This window comes from Sminthopsis crassicaudata, chromosome 1, assembly GCF_048593235.1.
Source record: "Sminthopsis crassicaudata isolate SCR6 chromosome 1, ASM4859323v1, whole genome shotgun sequence".
Taxonomy (NCBI): domain Eukaryota; kingdom Metazoa; phylum Chordata; class Mammalia; order Dasyuromorphia; family Dasyuridae; genus Sminthopsis; species Sminthopsis crassicaudata.
Window position 1 is genome coordinate 361844858 of NC_133617.1, and position 17339 is coordinate 361862196.

General features: G+C 32.9%; 1 protein-coding gene across 1 annotated transcript in view; it reads left to right on the forward strand.

The window, feature by feature from the left end:
- PIK3C3 (phosphatidylinositol 3-kinase catalytic subunit type 3) overlaps positions 1-17339 on the forward strand; it is a 169010-nt gene that overhangs the window by 131459 nt on the left and 20212 nt on the right. The window contains exon 23 of the mRNA XM_074279240.1: positions 7191-7281. Within this exon, the coding sequence (XP_074135341.1) occupies positions 7191-7281 (91 nt within the window). The remainder of the gene's footprint in view (positions 1-7190; positions 7282-17339) is intronic.

Below are 17339 nucleotides of genomic sequence, written 5' to 3' on the forward strand. Positions count from 1 at the left end.
CACTGGACACAGCCCTGTTGGTTTAAAAGGCCTGTATTCTCCCCAAGTGTAATCCATTTTTGCAATCTGATTGCCTTTTGACTCACTTATCAGGTAATCCCTTTCTGCCACGTGATTGCTTTTCTGCTGGTTGATTAAATCAGAGTCCTGGCCTTCTAAAGGTTCTTTGGGTATAACATCAGCTGTCATCATGCCCCAAGTCTTTTTTGCCTGGGGCCCTGGATCTGGGCCCCTCATCCTATTTCCCTGAATTATTCTACACTCTGATGCCCAATGGAGTCCTCTGTTGCATTTTGGACATGGGGTTTTAGGTCTTCTTTCACCCTCTCTTCTCACTGTATCTCTATACCTACACTGAGCTCTTAGATGTCCAATTTTTCCACATTGAAAACATCGCCGAGTTTCTCTAGAAGGCCCTTGCCAGGAGGGACCCTGTCTTTCCACATTCATCATTGTCCGGGTGTAAAAAGCATTTGTTCCCACTGTAGCACAGCGTCTTATGATCTCCTCTAAAGGAGCATCTTTGTCTAATCCCCATATAATTCTTTTGCAAATCTCATTGGCATTTTCCTTAGCCAGATGTCTGGTCATTATTTCTGTAGCTGCATTTTCTCCAATAGTTCTTTTGACAGCAGTTTGCAAACGTCCCACAAAATCTGCAAAAGGTTCATTGGGACCTTGCTGTATTTTAGTGAAAGCCTCTCCACGATCTTTCTGTCCAGGAAGGACACCCCAAGCTTTTATTGCAGCCTTAGCAATTTGTTCATATATTATCATGGTATAATTAATCTGTTCCGAATTCTCTCCATACCGACCTTCACCAGCCAAGTGCTCAAAAGTGAATTGTGTGTTAACTCCTATTTCCAAATTGCATCTGACTTGAATTTTACATAATTCATGAAATTCCGCAAGCCATAATAAATTTTCTCCAGGTTCCAGACATGTCCTTGCTATGGATTTCCAATCATTCGGGGTTAGGACTTCATAAGACAAACCATCTAGTAACATTTTGACATAAGCTGATGTAGCCCCATAAAGGGTACAACCTTTTTTCAAATCCTTAATTTTATTCAAATCTAAAGGTGCATATCTTCTCCTTTTTTTACCTACAGAGTCAATATTTTCAATCACAGGATATGCATGTATAAAATCACTTATATCCTGTCCTTCTCTCTTAGCTTTAACCAATGCTTTTTCTAATCTTGTCATAGGCTTAGACTGCTTCACAGACAATTCTGTTTGTGTTTCTGCCTCTTCCTCTTCTCCTTCTTGCTCCACCCATGAAGGGTTAATTGAGGGAGGAGATGGGAGATGCTCCTGTTGCTGTTGCTCAGAATTGTACTTAACTTCATTGTTATCTGATTCATTCTTTTCACCTAGTTTAGTTGACACCTCCCCATTTTGCTCCTTCATCTCTTCCTTTAGAATAACATTTTTTAAAGCCATTTGGATTAAATTGTAGGTATGAATTGTATCTTTGGAAACTGAGTTTGGCCTGGAATTGTAGTGTTCACCTAATTGCTTTCCTACTAATTCCCATTCATCTGGATCCAATTCTTCTTCCAGAGAAAAAGAAGGACATATAACCTTCACAGTTCTTAAAAGTTCAGTAATCTCCTCTAAAATTATAATCAATCCTTGGCTTTTCATAACCTTGATGATGCTCTCTAAACATTTTCCTTGAACAGAAGGTGTTTGCCCCATTTCACTATAAGAGATTCCTGGTTTAGCCCTTAACAAGTTAAGTTCCTTATTTATCTATTAGCACGCTCACTTAATCTTTAACAAAGTTTCCTTGTTACTCACGGTTCTGGGTCAGAGAGACTGAGATCTAGATTGGAAGCTTTTCCACTGGAATCAGGACTGTGTCTGTCCCTGTTCAGGCGCCAAATTGCGAAGGTCTGGTCTAGCTCCTCTTGTCAGGATAAGCAAAAGTCCTTGCCCCACGTGTGGACGCCAATTGTAACGAGCTGTCGTCTCCAGAAGCTGCTGGATCGCTCTCTGGGAAGAGATCTGCTGTGTCTACTCAAATCTCTCAGACAGATTCTTCTTCCTGTAACGAACCGTTGTCTCCAGGCAGTTGCTGTTAACTCTTGTCCAAAGAAGTGACTTCCCTTCCTGCAGAGAGCCCCGTCAAGCCTGATGCAATTCAGAGTCTTCCTCTTGAATCCTGGCTCTGAATCTCCTCCAGCTCTTATCCTTCTCCAGGCCGATCTGCTCTGCGCCCAGTGCTGTCCTCTCTTTTATTCTCCCAGAGAATGGGCGTGGGATAATGCAAGGGCTTCTGGGAAGAACCACCTCAGCCAATGAGCTTGCCCCCTCTATCAAGTCAACCTGAGTTCTCACCTTGTAATTGTCCAGAAAACCTCAGTTCTCACTTAGTAATCCTAACAGATATTCTTTATGAAGATATGTAAATGGAATAACTATGTAGAGAATATATGATTCTGATGTATTTATTACTTATTACAAAGCATTTGACATAAAGGAGCAAATGTAAATCTGAGGACTCTCTTCATATTCACCTATACACTGTATCTGTTAAAATCATTTTTAAAAATTATATGAATGTCAAAAGAACAATATTTATTCAGTTGTCCTCTGAATATCACTATTGTGCAAAATATAAAACAGGGAAATATGTAACAATGTGTAACAAAGATGTTAACAAGTGTTATGTATAATGCTTTTCACATAGCCCAAATAGAAGGGAGATTCCTTTTAAAAAGTGAAGTTTTCCACATTTCTTTTGGGCATGTGTTGTAATTATTGCATCAAGCTCCAGAATGGTACGGGGCCTTCTCAGTGAGATCCATGGTTATTAGAAAAAGATAGGCTTAATAATCCATACCAGAAAACCTTGGTAGATGAAAGACACACACACACACTATATTTTTCAATATAAAAAAAAAGCTGGGAAATTCCATTTGAGTTTTGTTTTAAGTGTGCTTTTCACTTATTTAAACTATTTTCCTCAGTAACTCAGACCTTTATGTTTAAACATGAATTCCAGTACTTTCAGAATACAAATGTGAATGGTTTGTTAACTTGTTAACTACAATTTGAAAATTAACTGATGAACTGTTTTGAAGAGATAATTTTGTTTATTCTTTCAATCCACATTAAATATGATTGTTGAAAAAAACAATTATTTGTATATATTATGATTTTTGAGAAAGGATTTTAAATATATCCATGGTGCCCAAAATTAAATTTAGTAAGTTAATTTTATTACCAGGCAAGAAGTTGCAACAATTATTTAAAATAGTTCTTGGGAGCACATCTTTTTAAGTACAATGTATGATAGTAATTTGCTTTTATTGTCTTCTTTTTTTTTTTTCATTTTTTCATTCTGTCCCCAAACTTTTCAAACTTTTCATATCATGATGATAAAGCATATCACAATCAACTGATGTAGAAAACAAATTTAGAAATGAATAGCCTTTTAAAAGAATCATTTCAATTAAAAAAATTCATTTGAATTTAATTGGACATTTATATATTACTACGGCTTAGAAGCAGATCTGGGTGTGATGCCAAGTGTAGTTGAAACAAACCAGATTTTTACCCCCTTTCAGTATTTCCTTTTCCCCTACAAGTCCAATAGTACAATATGTCCTATACAAATAACTTTTTAAAAAATGCGATGATATCATATGTTTGAGGAACTTTGGCCCAGAAAGGTAAATTCCTTATCCATAGTCATATAGCTCATTAGTATCAGACTAGAAACCAGGTCTTCTAAGTTATCCAGTACTTTTTTCTCCTGTGTTTAAAATGTGGATTGATATCCCATACTTCCTTAGGGAACCAGTCTCAAAGAAAACTAGCATTATCTGCTAAGTGACCACATCAGATTACAAATAGCTAGTCCACCTTTCAACACTGCTACAACATATCTAATAAAATGTTGTGTTTCTAAATAATGGACCGAGAATTAAAATGCAACAGGGGTAATTAATGTGTGTATATACATATATACATAGATAATAGTACTCTCCCTGGATAGACAGAGCTTTTAAATAAGATTTGTTTATCAAAAGTAAGAAGTATGATTTCTTTTTCAATTAACAAAATGTTTAAACTTCATTCTAAAATATATTGGAAAATGAAGGAAAAAAGAAAAAAAAAAAGATGATTAAAAACTCCCATTCATTTATACTGGGTTCCTCAGTGTAGTATCTGAAAGGATATTTTCTCTATTTTCATTTTTCAAAAATTTGCCTGAGATAAGGATTAAATCCAATACAAAAGCATCCATTTAAAAACTGTACACTGACTTAAGGGAGGGGAAAAAAAACAAACCTTAGAGTTAATGATGAAAGACAGTGTGACCAACAGATTCACTGAGCATTGCACTGGTGACTGGTCCAATAAATGGAAAGTGTAAGTTAATGCTGACACATGTAAAAGCATTTAGTGAGAGGGCAGTGATAAAAAATGGAAAGTACATATTAAAGGAGCAGCCATGGCCAGAAAAACATTTAAAGGTTATTAGAAATCTTTGAATATATCAGCATAGAACAATTCTAGGCAATAAATATGAGGTGGAAATATAGTGGTATGCTCACACAATGGTATAAACACAGATTTGAAAAGGGGAAAAGAATACATTGCCTTTCAAACGTAATTGATCTGACAGCTTTTATCTTAGTTAAAAAGTAGAAAATTTTAGATATCAAATAATGTGAGGGTTTTAATGTCTTTCCATTATATTTACTTTTAAATACAGTGAACCACTGTAGCCAACTTAATTTTATAGATCAACACATCCATTTAGATTTGTATTTAAATAAATTAAATACATAATATGCAATAATTTTTTCAGTCACCCACTCCCTCCAAACATTATTCCGTTCAGCAAGCATTTAGTAGACATCTTCTTAGTATTAGGCAGGTAATATGTGGTGGTGATACAAAGACATACATACATACATACATACATACATACATACATACATACATACATATAAAGAAACAGGACTTGAGGGGATAACAATTTCCAGTTGGAAGTACCACTTGAATTGACAGGCATAATTCTCATTCCTTTTCTGCCAGCCCCTGCCCACTTTCCTCCTTCCATCTACTTAGAATGTCCACAATCTATTTGTGGAAAAAATTGTGTTTATATATCTTTAGTTCTAGCAATTAGCTATTAGAAATTATTCTTTTTTTAAAAGGAAAAGTAATTGAAGTGTACATTTTTTTTTTAATACCTGCTGTGGCCATTGAACTTCAGAATAACTGAGTGATTTGTTTAACCTCACACAGAAATCCTTTCCCAATAGTCAATTCACCTTATGAGGTCAAAATTCTCTAGGCTACACCCAATTTTCTAAGTAATTTTCTTTTGTAAGAGAAAAGTTAATTACCTAAGGTTTATTTTTTATTTTATATATATATATATTTTTTATAATATTATCCCTTGTATTCATTTTTCCAAATTACCCCCCCTCCCTCTATTCCCTCCCCCCGACGACAGGCAATCCCATACATTTTACATGTGTTACAATATAGTCTAGGTACAATACATGTGTGTGAATATCATTTTCTTGTTGCACAATAAACATTAGAATCCGAAGGTACATGCAACCTGGGCAGACAGATATTAGTGCTAACAATTTACATTCCCCTCCCAGTGTTTCTTCTCTGGGTGTAGCTACCTCTGTCCATCATTGATCAACTGGAAGTGAGTTGGATCTTCTTTATGTTGAAGATTTCCACTTCCATCAGAATATATCCTCATACAGTATTGTTGTTGAAGTGTACAGTGATCTTCTGGTTCTGCTCATTTCACTCAGCATCAGTTGATTTAAGTCTCTCCAGGCCTCTCTATATTCCTCCTGCTGGTCATTTCTTACCGAGCAATAATATTCCTAAGGTTTATTTTTAGTGAAGACTAAAGGACTTTATCAGGATAAAAAATTTTAATATAGCTCTTGCCGACTTTCATAGGTAACATAAATTTTTGAAAATGTTAAATGGGCAATTTAAGATTTAGATGGTCATTTTGTCACTAGAACTTACATTACCATTGTATTCCAAGTATCGTTATTATACACTAGTGATTTTTCTCTGAGTACTAATTTATCTGGAGTACTAATTTATATGGAGTCTTCTATGATATACCTAGTACTTGTCATTCTTTGAATATTTAAACTTCCTGATTAAGGGGAGAAAAAAGTTCAATACAAATCTATTATTACAATAGTGCATTTGCAAACGAAAAATGCCAATAAAATAGATATCTCCAAATGATCAACTCCCTTTAGTTTAGAGAAATGGAGAATAAAATTAAAATTTGCACTACTTTTATCTGGGGATCTTTACTGTCAGACACCCATACGAAGCACTTGGTTAAAGATATATGTTTTCCTCCCCAAGGATTAATGTAAAAGATTGTCTAATTTGACTTTAAAAATCAAATTCTTTCTTTCTCTTCCATCTCCTTTCCTTTGCATTACTAGGTTAAGTTTCAGTTTCCTGATTTCTCTAACTTATACTTGAACTATATGAATGTCTTCAGTTCATAGTTGGTCTAGTTCTACTTTTCATAGAAAAAGTTACTAGGTATTTTCCCCTCTAATAGTCTGTTAGTCAACAAGTGTTTATCAAACACATACTTTCAGCCATAAGTGTTACATTCAACTGGGTAAAAAGCTGATATTATAGAAGGCACTGTTCAGCAGGAATAAGTGATACTGTGCTCCAGCTGTCAAATATGCATTTGAAATTAAATATTCTCCTTATGAGAATGTATTAGCTATGTTCCATACTTTGTAACGAGCATTGCCAGAAACACTGGAAAACTATTCATAATGGAGAGGATTTATCCAGGTAATGTTTGGTCTAAAACTCATTCCAGGAGTTTAGGTTCTGATTTCACCAGAGAACTAGAGAATAGCAGTATAATTTGTCTTGTACCAAGTTGTCACAGAGTAAAGGCATTTTATGAATAAGCTAGATATTTTAATAATAATTATAGTACTATCTAATATTTATATTGCACATTGACATTTGCAAGTTATTTTCTCATTTGATAGTTTAATTTACTTGAAATGGTGGTTGCTAGAAAAAAAGAAATTGTCCTTTTTATTTCTATATATGTCATGAACTATTGATATGAAAGAAATGCAGAATACTTACTTTACCTTTTTCTTCCTTTCTTCTCTTATTCCTGATCCTTTTAGGTATTCCAACCTGATTTTGAACTTGTTTTCTCTTATGGTGGATGCCAACATTCCAGATATTGCTCTTGAACCAGATAAGACTGTAAAAAAGGTAAACTAAGAAGCTTCTTTTTTCAGAATATATTAGCAGATAAAGCCATGGAGATGTAATTTATAAGGTTATTTGAATGGTAAAATTGACAAAAGAAGATGGCATGATCAGGAATGGAGCTGTCTGGGTAGAATGCTTGCAGAACTCATTGCAAGTAAGCAATAAGTCCTAATATAACTGCTAAAATAGTTTCCAGGTCTCTGTATAAGATACTAATAAAATCAAGATGGCCATTTTCTCTTTTATTATCCCAGACATGTGTGGTTTACTTTACCTATATGTCATATATATTTTAATATAATCTCATTTTAGCATTCATTTTTATCACTACAGAAAGTAACTTTGGGAATGTGTTTTTTGTTATTTTTATAGTTAGATTATGATACAGAATTCCATAAATTTTTTTATCCAACTTGTGGATGTTTAAGTAGAGAAGCATGTTCCTGCCAAGACCAAATAGACTATTCATGGCACTCACTGGCTTTTGACATGCTTTGTTTTCTGTAATTTTATTTTTTCACGTTGACTATAGCTCATCCATCAAAAAATATAATTGGCTGATATAAATTTCCTTTACTGTACTCAGCTGTTACACCAGATTTCAAAAGTTTCTGTCCTATTGGCATCTGCTGCCTTCATAGTCTATCTTATTGCGTATTTTCATCCCATTCATCTCTGTCATAGCCTCATTGTTCTTCGAATTGATTTTATTCATTTTCTGAGATCTTTTATGAAAATCTTGACAGCATTTGTCAAGTGAAATCTCTAATTTCTTCTGCCAATTAAGATACAGTACTCTTCTTTACTTACTCTTTTTCAATTTGGGAAAAATCTTTTCATTTGAAAATATTATTTTGTGAAAACATTCTTTTTTCCCAACTATTTGATTAGTTATATATCTTATTGTGAATTTTTTTTTTTTAATCAAATAGTTTTTAGAAGAAGCATGCACTTTTGCTATGCATCTTTCTAATATCTCTGGTTTCTGGCTCAGTTAAATGGATTTTATAACTTTTTTTTTTTTTTCCAAAGAGGGCATTTCTTTTTTCTTTTTTCTTTCTTTTTTTTTTTTTTCTTTTTCTGAGGCTGGGGTTAAGTGACTTGCCCAGGGTCACACAGCTAGGAAGTGTTAAGTGTCTGAGATCAGATTTGAACTCCTGAATTCAGGGCTGGTGCTCTATCCACTGGGCTACCTAGCTGCTCCTTAAAGAGGGCATTTCAAAAAAAAAAGTTGTTTTTTTGTTATATAAATTTTATTGAAAGCTAAAATCCCATAATTTTCCCAGTAAAATGATAATGTTGTAGAAAATGTGATAGAATGTTTATCACAAAATGAGTTTCTTTAAAAATTTATTTTATTTGGGAAAAAAAAAAACAGTAAGAAAAACAGAAAAGGAATACAAAACAAAAAGAGAACATGTCATGTGCCCAGCAGAATATCAGAGAGGATTCAAAATAGATAACAAGAAATTACCAGATCAACAAAGTGTATATATTAGTGGAAGAGATTATATTTATGAATATCCATTTTTTCTTTACTTCCTTGTAAATTGTTCTTTGGTTCTCTGCTGCACACCTTATTTACTTTATCCTTTTTTTCTCCTTTTGTCCTCACCAAAGATACACACACACACACACACACACACACACACACACACACACACCTTTCCTCTGCCTCCTGACTCTTTAATTAAATTCTGCTCCTTAACTTGCTTTGCTATTACTTAACCATCCTCCACCCAAGGATCCTCCCTTGTCTTCTTTTCCTCAGCCCTTGTTTTCTTCTCTCATCCGTTTGCTTCCCCATCCACCCATCCTTCCCCCCTTATTTCTTTATAGATCTTGAAGAGTGCTATGCCCTCCATGGTATATATGTACAAAGGATCTCTTTGAGGTGGTGATCAGTAAATTTTTTCTATTTTTATTTTCCTTTCATGTTCTATCTCTCTAGCATGATTTTCTTGAATTACTTCCTGCATTACTGCGTCTAGGTTCTCTTTTTTGCTCACAACTTTCTAGCAGTCTTACTTATTCTTACATTTACTCTTCTTGATCTGTTTTCCAGATGTGTTGTTTTTCTTATGTTTCGCATTCTGTTCTATTTTCTCATTTTTAATAGTGTTTTGTTATTTCTTGGTTGCTCATAGCTACTCTGAATTCTTCTTGTGCAATTCTAGTTTTTAAAGAATTATGTGCATCCTTGAAATTCTGAATCTTCTTTTTTAGTTGGTTAACTTTTTTCTGTAATCTTCTTGTTTTTCTTGGATTTTTTTTTTTTTTTAAAGTTTTTCCTTAATGTCTCTCATTTGATTTTTAAATTCTTTTTTGAGTTCTTCTATAAATTCTTTCTGGGCAGGGAGCATTTCATGTTACTCTTTGAGGCAGAAGCTTTTTTTACTTCAGTGTCCTTTTCTGAAGATGAACCCTTCCCTGATCTTATGGTAAATCTCTATAGTGGGGTTCTTTCTTCTTTGCCAGTTTATTGTTATTATTATTTTAAATAAGAAGTATTACTGCATCTCTAATCATGGGTTGCAGATTTGGTGCCTCAAGCTTCCCTTCAGCTCTCCCCTCTGACCAGGAACTCTAAACCAAGAGCTCTACACTCCTACAAGTACTCACAGCCAGCAAGCAGTATTCCGGCTGTACTGTCTCTGCACTCAGGGGTTGTGTCTCTAAAGCCATGTCTCTAAAGAGCAGCTGGGCCTAGCATTTCTAATCAGCCTATTAAGGGATGAGACACTCTAATAGTGTTTGAAGGTCCCCAGGCCAGTGTCATTAATTGTTCCCTGAGCAAAAAAGCAAATTATTCATATCACTTGAAGCAACATGACCAAGTTTATTTGAAAGTCCTTCCCTGAGTAACATAAATTACTTAGTTAAAATGACCTTGTTAAAAAATCACTTAACTTCTGAACTTACATACATAAAATGGGAATAATAATAGTTTTAGTACTACTTTCTTTCCCTCAATTGTTGTGAAGTTCAAATAAAAATGTATGAAAAAGTGCTCTATGAACTATGCTTAAAGCTGAATATCAGCTTTAAGAGATCATTTTCAATCTAGGACATTTGCAGAGTTCCTATGAAGTATGTCAAGATTCTTTGCCTTTTAAAAATATTGTTCATTTTCTCTATGTATTGATTTTCCTACCTCTTATACTCTAATTCTTATAAAGTTGTAATTCATATTTATGGTATGTGGTATTTGATATATAATCAGAATAAACTCATTTGTTAGAATATTCTTTTCCCCACATAATTTCTGGCTTTAGCACAGTATGTATCATTATCAGTATTTTAATACTTCATATTAGTTGGTCACTAGATGGCCAAGCATGAAATAATAACAACTTTAAATGATTATTTACTCCCTCCACCTTAGTCATACAAATGGCAATTCATTTTCCACCAGCTTTTTTTTTTCCTAACCAAGAAAATTACAGAAAAATAATTTCTACCTTCTTTATGTTTATGATTTAGAGTAATATCATGAAGAAAGGATATCTAGATAATCTAATCAAAAATTAAGTAAACAGCAAAGTATTTTATATTATATCTAATATCCATCATTTGTTGCTTTGCAAATTAGTAAATTATTTTGGAAACTATCTTTCAGATCCCTTTTATGTAGTCTATTTAGCTGTTTGATGCTGTCCACAGAAACTATCATCAGCATATCAAGACAATATTTACTGAACTGAGCAAAATATTATATTATATTTTATATTGAGGTTTCTTCCCTTATATTTTATATTTTATATTGAGGTTTCACAAACCTTTTCTAATGGGGTTACTTAAGTAAAATCAGCCACAAGGTTGAAAAGTTTTGGACATAACCACAGTCTACTGATTACAGATCCTTGATAGATATTTAATTATGAACTTTAATAATTAATGAACTTTAGCCATTGCCCTGACATTGATAATGACAACAATAATAGGTCAAAAATAAAGTAAAACATAAAAGCATACTTTATAAAACTGGAAAGTAATGTTAGAAACAGAAGTATTCCATATGTAAATAAGGTACAAGGGAGAAACTATCAACTCTCTTCTTAATCTAAGGGTATCCAGGAGACATCTTAAGAGTCTAGGTTGAAGAAAGAAGGTTCTAGGCATTTGATAAGAATAAGATGAAGTAAGGAGGGACTATTTAAACAGATAAATCTGAGATGAAATACACACAAAAAGTATTATCCTGTTAAGGAATTTTTTCCTGCTTTTTTGATTTGTGTAAAACTTAATTCTCTAATAGATCTGTAACCCACTGATACAGATATTTTAGTGATAATGCACATCACAACCTATCCATGCCTATTCACCTTATAAAGTATTCACATTCTCTTCCATATTAGTAAAATATGCAAAAGTGAAAGGTCTCAATACTGCAGTGGGTTACTAGCAGTGCTATGCTGTTATTTTGTATGATTGGTGAGTGATACCATTAAGAATAGATATTCTTTTTAGGAGATTATAAATGGAGTACTAGTTTTCAAAGAATTACTGTAGAATTCACAATCAATTGGTGTGTAATAAAATGAATAGTAGATGTTTTAAAGACAGACTTCTCTCTTAGCTTTAACCAATGCTTTTTCTAATCTTGTCATAGGCTTAGGCTGCTTCACAGGCAATTCTGTTTGTGTTTCTGCTGTTCCCCTCCTCCTTCTTCCTCCACCTCTGAAGGTGGAGTTGATGTGAGCCTGTCAATAATCTGTTCTCTAGATAGGGTTGAAGCTTCTTCAAGAGAATCATACCTTAATCCTCATTTAAATCCTCTTGCTCCAGGGCAAGATCTTGATCTTTCCTTTTTTCCTCACACTTCCTCCTCTGTTCATTTTTAAAACTTTTCCTTCTACACATTGCTTGATAGTTTAAGGCTAATTGAACTATGTTGTAGATATAAAATACCTCTGCAGAAATTGAATGATGGCCAATGTGCTTAAATTTACCTCTAATTAAAAAAAATATCTATAAAGGCTTCATATAGGAATACTAAGGTAGAACATATTATAATAAATTTCAATCTTAAGGAATGAGCCTTTCAACCATGACAAGATTGTTCAGAATCACTTAATATGATAATACTGTACTTTTTGTGCAAGAATTAAATAGATATTTTCAGCTCTTCTGAATCAATATTTCTTAAATTTAAACAAAAAAATCTATATATATTTCATGCAACTCCAAATTAGCTAAAGATCCATTTTGGATTGACTTGTAAAATTAAATTCTGTTTGGTGTCTGTAGTCAATAGCCATTCAGACCATAATATCATATTCATGGAAAGCTTAGCAATGTATTCTTTTTTGTTTCACTAGTATCCATGTTGTAATACAGGGAAGAGACTTCTTTTGTTTAATTTATTTTTTAAGAATATTTTTAAAGTTTTTAAAACTTCAATTATAATAATTTGTTTCTGTTAAAATGGTCTATATTTTTGATTCTAGTCTTTATTCAGGGCAAGAGAAAAAAATTATCTAGTTTAACTTGATGAATCAAAAATTGTGTTTTGTTGTTATTGTATTTTTGTGTGTGTGTTTAAGCCTTTAGGAAATATGTAGAAGGAAAGAATTTTTGTTAATATGGAGATCTCTTAAATAAGGGGACTTTAATTATTTTAATAAAAGCCATTATTACTTAAGAGATACAAAACATTAAATTATTTCAAGTGAAAATCTTACTTCTTTTGTATTAATAGATGTTAAATAATGTGTTCAAATGCTGTTTTGAGCTTTGTAGTCAAAAGGGTAAAAATTGCATTTAAACTTTTCAGGAAATGGCTGCTTTTCAGGAAAGATAATGAATTTAGCTCTGGAAATGAATTTCAGCTTTTTGTTTGTAATGAATAACCTTATATATTGGGTATATAAAACCTGAGAGCAAATTTATAGATTGTCCTGCTTTCAAAGGTACATTGAATATTCAATATAAATAAGAGAGTTGTTTTCTAAGTGTCTATCCTTGTATCCTTTTAGTAACAAGAAAATTACAAACTTTTGAGGCAGATCAGGAATTTCTGGCTATTTTTTCTATCTTCAAAGTGAAATAATGTAAATTAATTCCTAGGAATAAAAATAAAAAGACTTTAGACATTTAGCTCTGACTGAGGCAAAGAAAATATGAGCTTTAGGCTCTTTACCAATAGATGTAGATTGGGTAGTTACAGATTGTTTGTAGGAAAATCAGATTTTAAGTGAGATGAGGCTGCTTCTTTCCCAACTTATTAAATAGTGTCTATACCTGAATATGGTGCCCAGGGGAGTCATCTGAGATGGAATTATCTCTAATTGCCAGAAGTACAGAATTCTAAAAAAGAAAAATGTTATCCACTCTAGAATTGGCTAAAAAGCAGGATCTGAAGCATCAGGGCTGTATACTCTTTGAGAATCATCATCATCTTTCTAGTAATGTTTTAACTTACTATGGATCAGCTATTAGGATATAATTTTATAATCAACCTCCACATGTAACTGAAAACATATTGCCCAGTTAATACTTCTAATACCTGTAAAATATGCTAGTTGAAATATATGAATGGAAAATACCAGTTTTTGTCATGTTATTACTTCCTACAAAAGTAAGTACAGATTATACAGTTTGACAGTTTGTGTATTAAGAGAATTTCATTGTTTACTCATTGGGGGGAAAACACTTAATTTTTTTTTTTAACTTTGTTCAAAAAGAATAAAGGCTTTTTGGATTGTGTAGTTGATTAGTTTCTTAAGTTTGGAGGAAGAAAAACTACCCAATGTTAGATGCCTGGGTGTGGGTGGGTGTCTTTTTAGTTATAACTTTTAATTATAATTATTTTTGTTACAGAATTATGGACATACTAATTATGTTAAGTGAAATAAATATAAGACAGAAGAGAAGTAATTAATTGACCTATAATGTGGACAACATGTAAATTCAAGTTTATAAAGCTAAAAACAAAAGTGTTATAAATTTGAAAACAGTTCAGTACTGGGTTCAAAATATCATTTGGTTGTAGCATCCCCTATTTGTCTGCCTTAAGAAATCCCAATCTAGAAAAATTCAAACTTATTGGACAGATAATGTTTGTTGATGCTTAAACAAAATTATATTACAAAAAGAATTTTCATTTAAAAAGATCAGTTAAGAATTTATTTAAAAGTTTCTCTCGCATATTTAACAATAGTCATAGAATATATGTACTAAAAGCACTATATCAAATCTGTCCTCCAATACAATGCTTCCCAGCTGTGTGACCCTGGGCAAGTCACTTAACCCCAATTGCTTCAGGGGGGAAAAAAAAAAGCACTATACAAGAGATTTCACTAAGCACTAGTTGCAACCTAAAGTTAGGTTAAAGTTTGCATGATTCTTGTCATCATCATCATAATAATATTTCTCTCATCTCATATAATTTTTATTTAATGATACAAAATTGCCATGTCACTTAGACACAGCTTTTAAGAAGACTTTGGCTTAAATCTTTTGAGACTTAATGCATCCTAAAAACATCTACATGATAGAAATCTTATTTGATTTGAAAGACGTAAAATAGATCTAATAGATTGAAAAATATAATATAATACAATATAAAATTAATGAAATAGAGTCCATTAACAACCTGTGCCAATTAAAGAAAAGAAGAAAAATTTAACAGATATTTTCAAAGCAGGAAGAAGTCAAGCTAATGATAAGTATATACCATTGAATTTGTTAAATATGAAAAAGGATCCCCATGAGTCATGGGCAACATCCACATTAACTCCTTGTACATTTTACATACAAAAATGACTCTAATCAATGGCTAAATCATGTGCATTTGCTTATGAAGTTTGAGAGGTTTGTGGTGGCAGGGATCCATCCAAAAATTACATAAGGAATATTCTTTGGGAGTCCATATTTATTCATATATATTAGCAAGTGTTTGTACACACACGTGTGCGTGCACACATACAAACACACACACACACAAGGAAGTAGTAAACTAACACATGAATTCAAGCTGTAAAAAATTATCACCTATCAAATACTTAGTAGATAAGACCTGGTACTGTATATCAGAGGCTTGCTATCTTTCGTGGACTTGCCTATTGCAAATCCCCCTTATTGAAAAATAGACTTTAAAATATCCTTAAGAATTCAGCCTGTCACTGTACTAGAACCCAATCATTATCACAGACAGAATTGTTGCTCATAGTTACTCAGACACAATATTAATTCACAATATTGCTCACGAGCAGCATTTTTAATAGACATCATCATAGCAAATATTCAAGTTTTAAGTTGCATGGATTGAAAAACTTTCAAAAACCTATCAGAGGAAATCAAAATCCTAGGGGAACAGGGTGAAGTATATATCATTCCTTTTTTCCTCTCTATTACTAGAATTGTAATAAGGAAATTTAGAATGAACCTTCAGAAAATGAGTTTATGTCTTAATGCTTTTATTGACTAAAATAGCCCCTGTCTTATAGATTTGTGAAGTAGCCTATAGAACATTAAATATTAAAAAAAAATAATAGCAGGAGAGTAATTTTTCCTTGATGGTTTCTATCTGAATTCCATTAAAAAATAAAAATGAAATTATAATGAAAAAGCTAATGACATTCCATATGGTACATTTTAGGTGTGCAAAATGCTATTCATATATTATCTTATTTGAGCTTCACAACAATTCTATGAGGAAAAAAAGAAAGCAGGGAAAGACCAAGGAAAAAAAATCCAGAAAATGAATAATCACAAATTGTATATACCCCCCCCCAACTTCTTCCTAAAGACTAATAGTTCTGTATCCTTGATTGCTCTGTATCTATTTATCATACTCTCTATATTCCAGATATTCCAGGAATGACCTCCTTTCTTCTATTTACCTGTTGAATTTCTAAACATATTTTAAAGTCTGACCCAAAGTCTCTTTTCCAAGAAGCCTTGCTTATTTCCTATGACAGTTATTACTCCCTCCAAGTCTTATTTTACTCATCTGCAATCAGAATGCAGAGTATTTTGAGGACAGAGTAGGTCGTTTTGGTTCTAGAAAGAGGTACAGAAAAGGAAAGAGAAAAACTGAGAAGGTAATTTGATACCATATTGTAGAGCATCTTGAACTTTATTTGAGAGTCACTGGGAATACTAAGCAGAGGCATGACAACTTCTAGTCATAAGAAAGGTTATTCCGCAGTGTGCTAAGTTGGTACAGAGAGAGTGAAACAAGAAAGATTAATCAAGATGCTGTAGAATAGTACTTATCAATGGTAAGGTCTGAACTAAATAATAGTTGTGGGAATGGAAAAGATGAGGTAGCTTGGGAAATGTTTCTAAAAGATAATCAACAGGATAAGGAAACCTGAGCATTATGTGTAGGCAGTGGTAAAGAGAAAGATTTTGATGATTCAGGAGAGAAAAGGCTGAGTAAATCCTGAAGGAGGTTTGAGGGATAGATCAAGGATACAGAACTATTAGTCTTTAGGAAGAACAGGGGTGTGTGTGTGTGTGTGTGTGTGTGTGTGTGTGTGTGTGTGTGTGTACAATTTGTGATTATTCAATTTCTGGATTTTTTTTTCTTGGTCTTTCCCTGCTTTCTTTTTTTCTTCTAGCTTTTTATAGGTGGGGGGATTGTAATTTTGCAATTTACTAGGTCTCTTCAACAATAGGAGTGGAGATTATATACAAAGATTATGTTGCATTTTTAACAACCATTTTTTTTTTTTCTTTTGAAGAGTCAGAGTTAAGAATAAGATTGGGCAAAGTAGGCAACCCCTAGAGATTAACAGGCAGGGTCACACTAAGGTACACTGCCTAATATGATTGTTATCACTGCAAAACATTTGTTGGAGATTAGAAATGTCAGAAATTTCTAATCTCCATCGCATATAGTCATTCATTTTGTGATTAGTCACATATGTTACTATTACAACCCAAATCTTTTGATAGATGATAACATAAAGTCAAAAAGTGTGGTAGGAAGATAGGAAGCTCTATCTACAAACAGGTCCACAAATGCTCAGCAAATAATTGTAAAGAGTTTCCTAAGCTACTGGAAAGTTAGGTATCTTGCTTACCCAGAGGCATATAATTAGTATGTA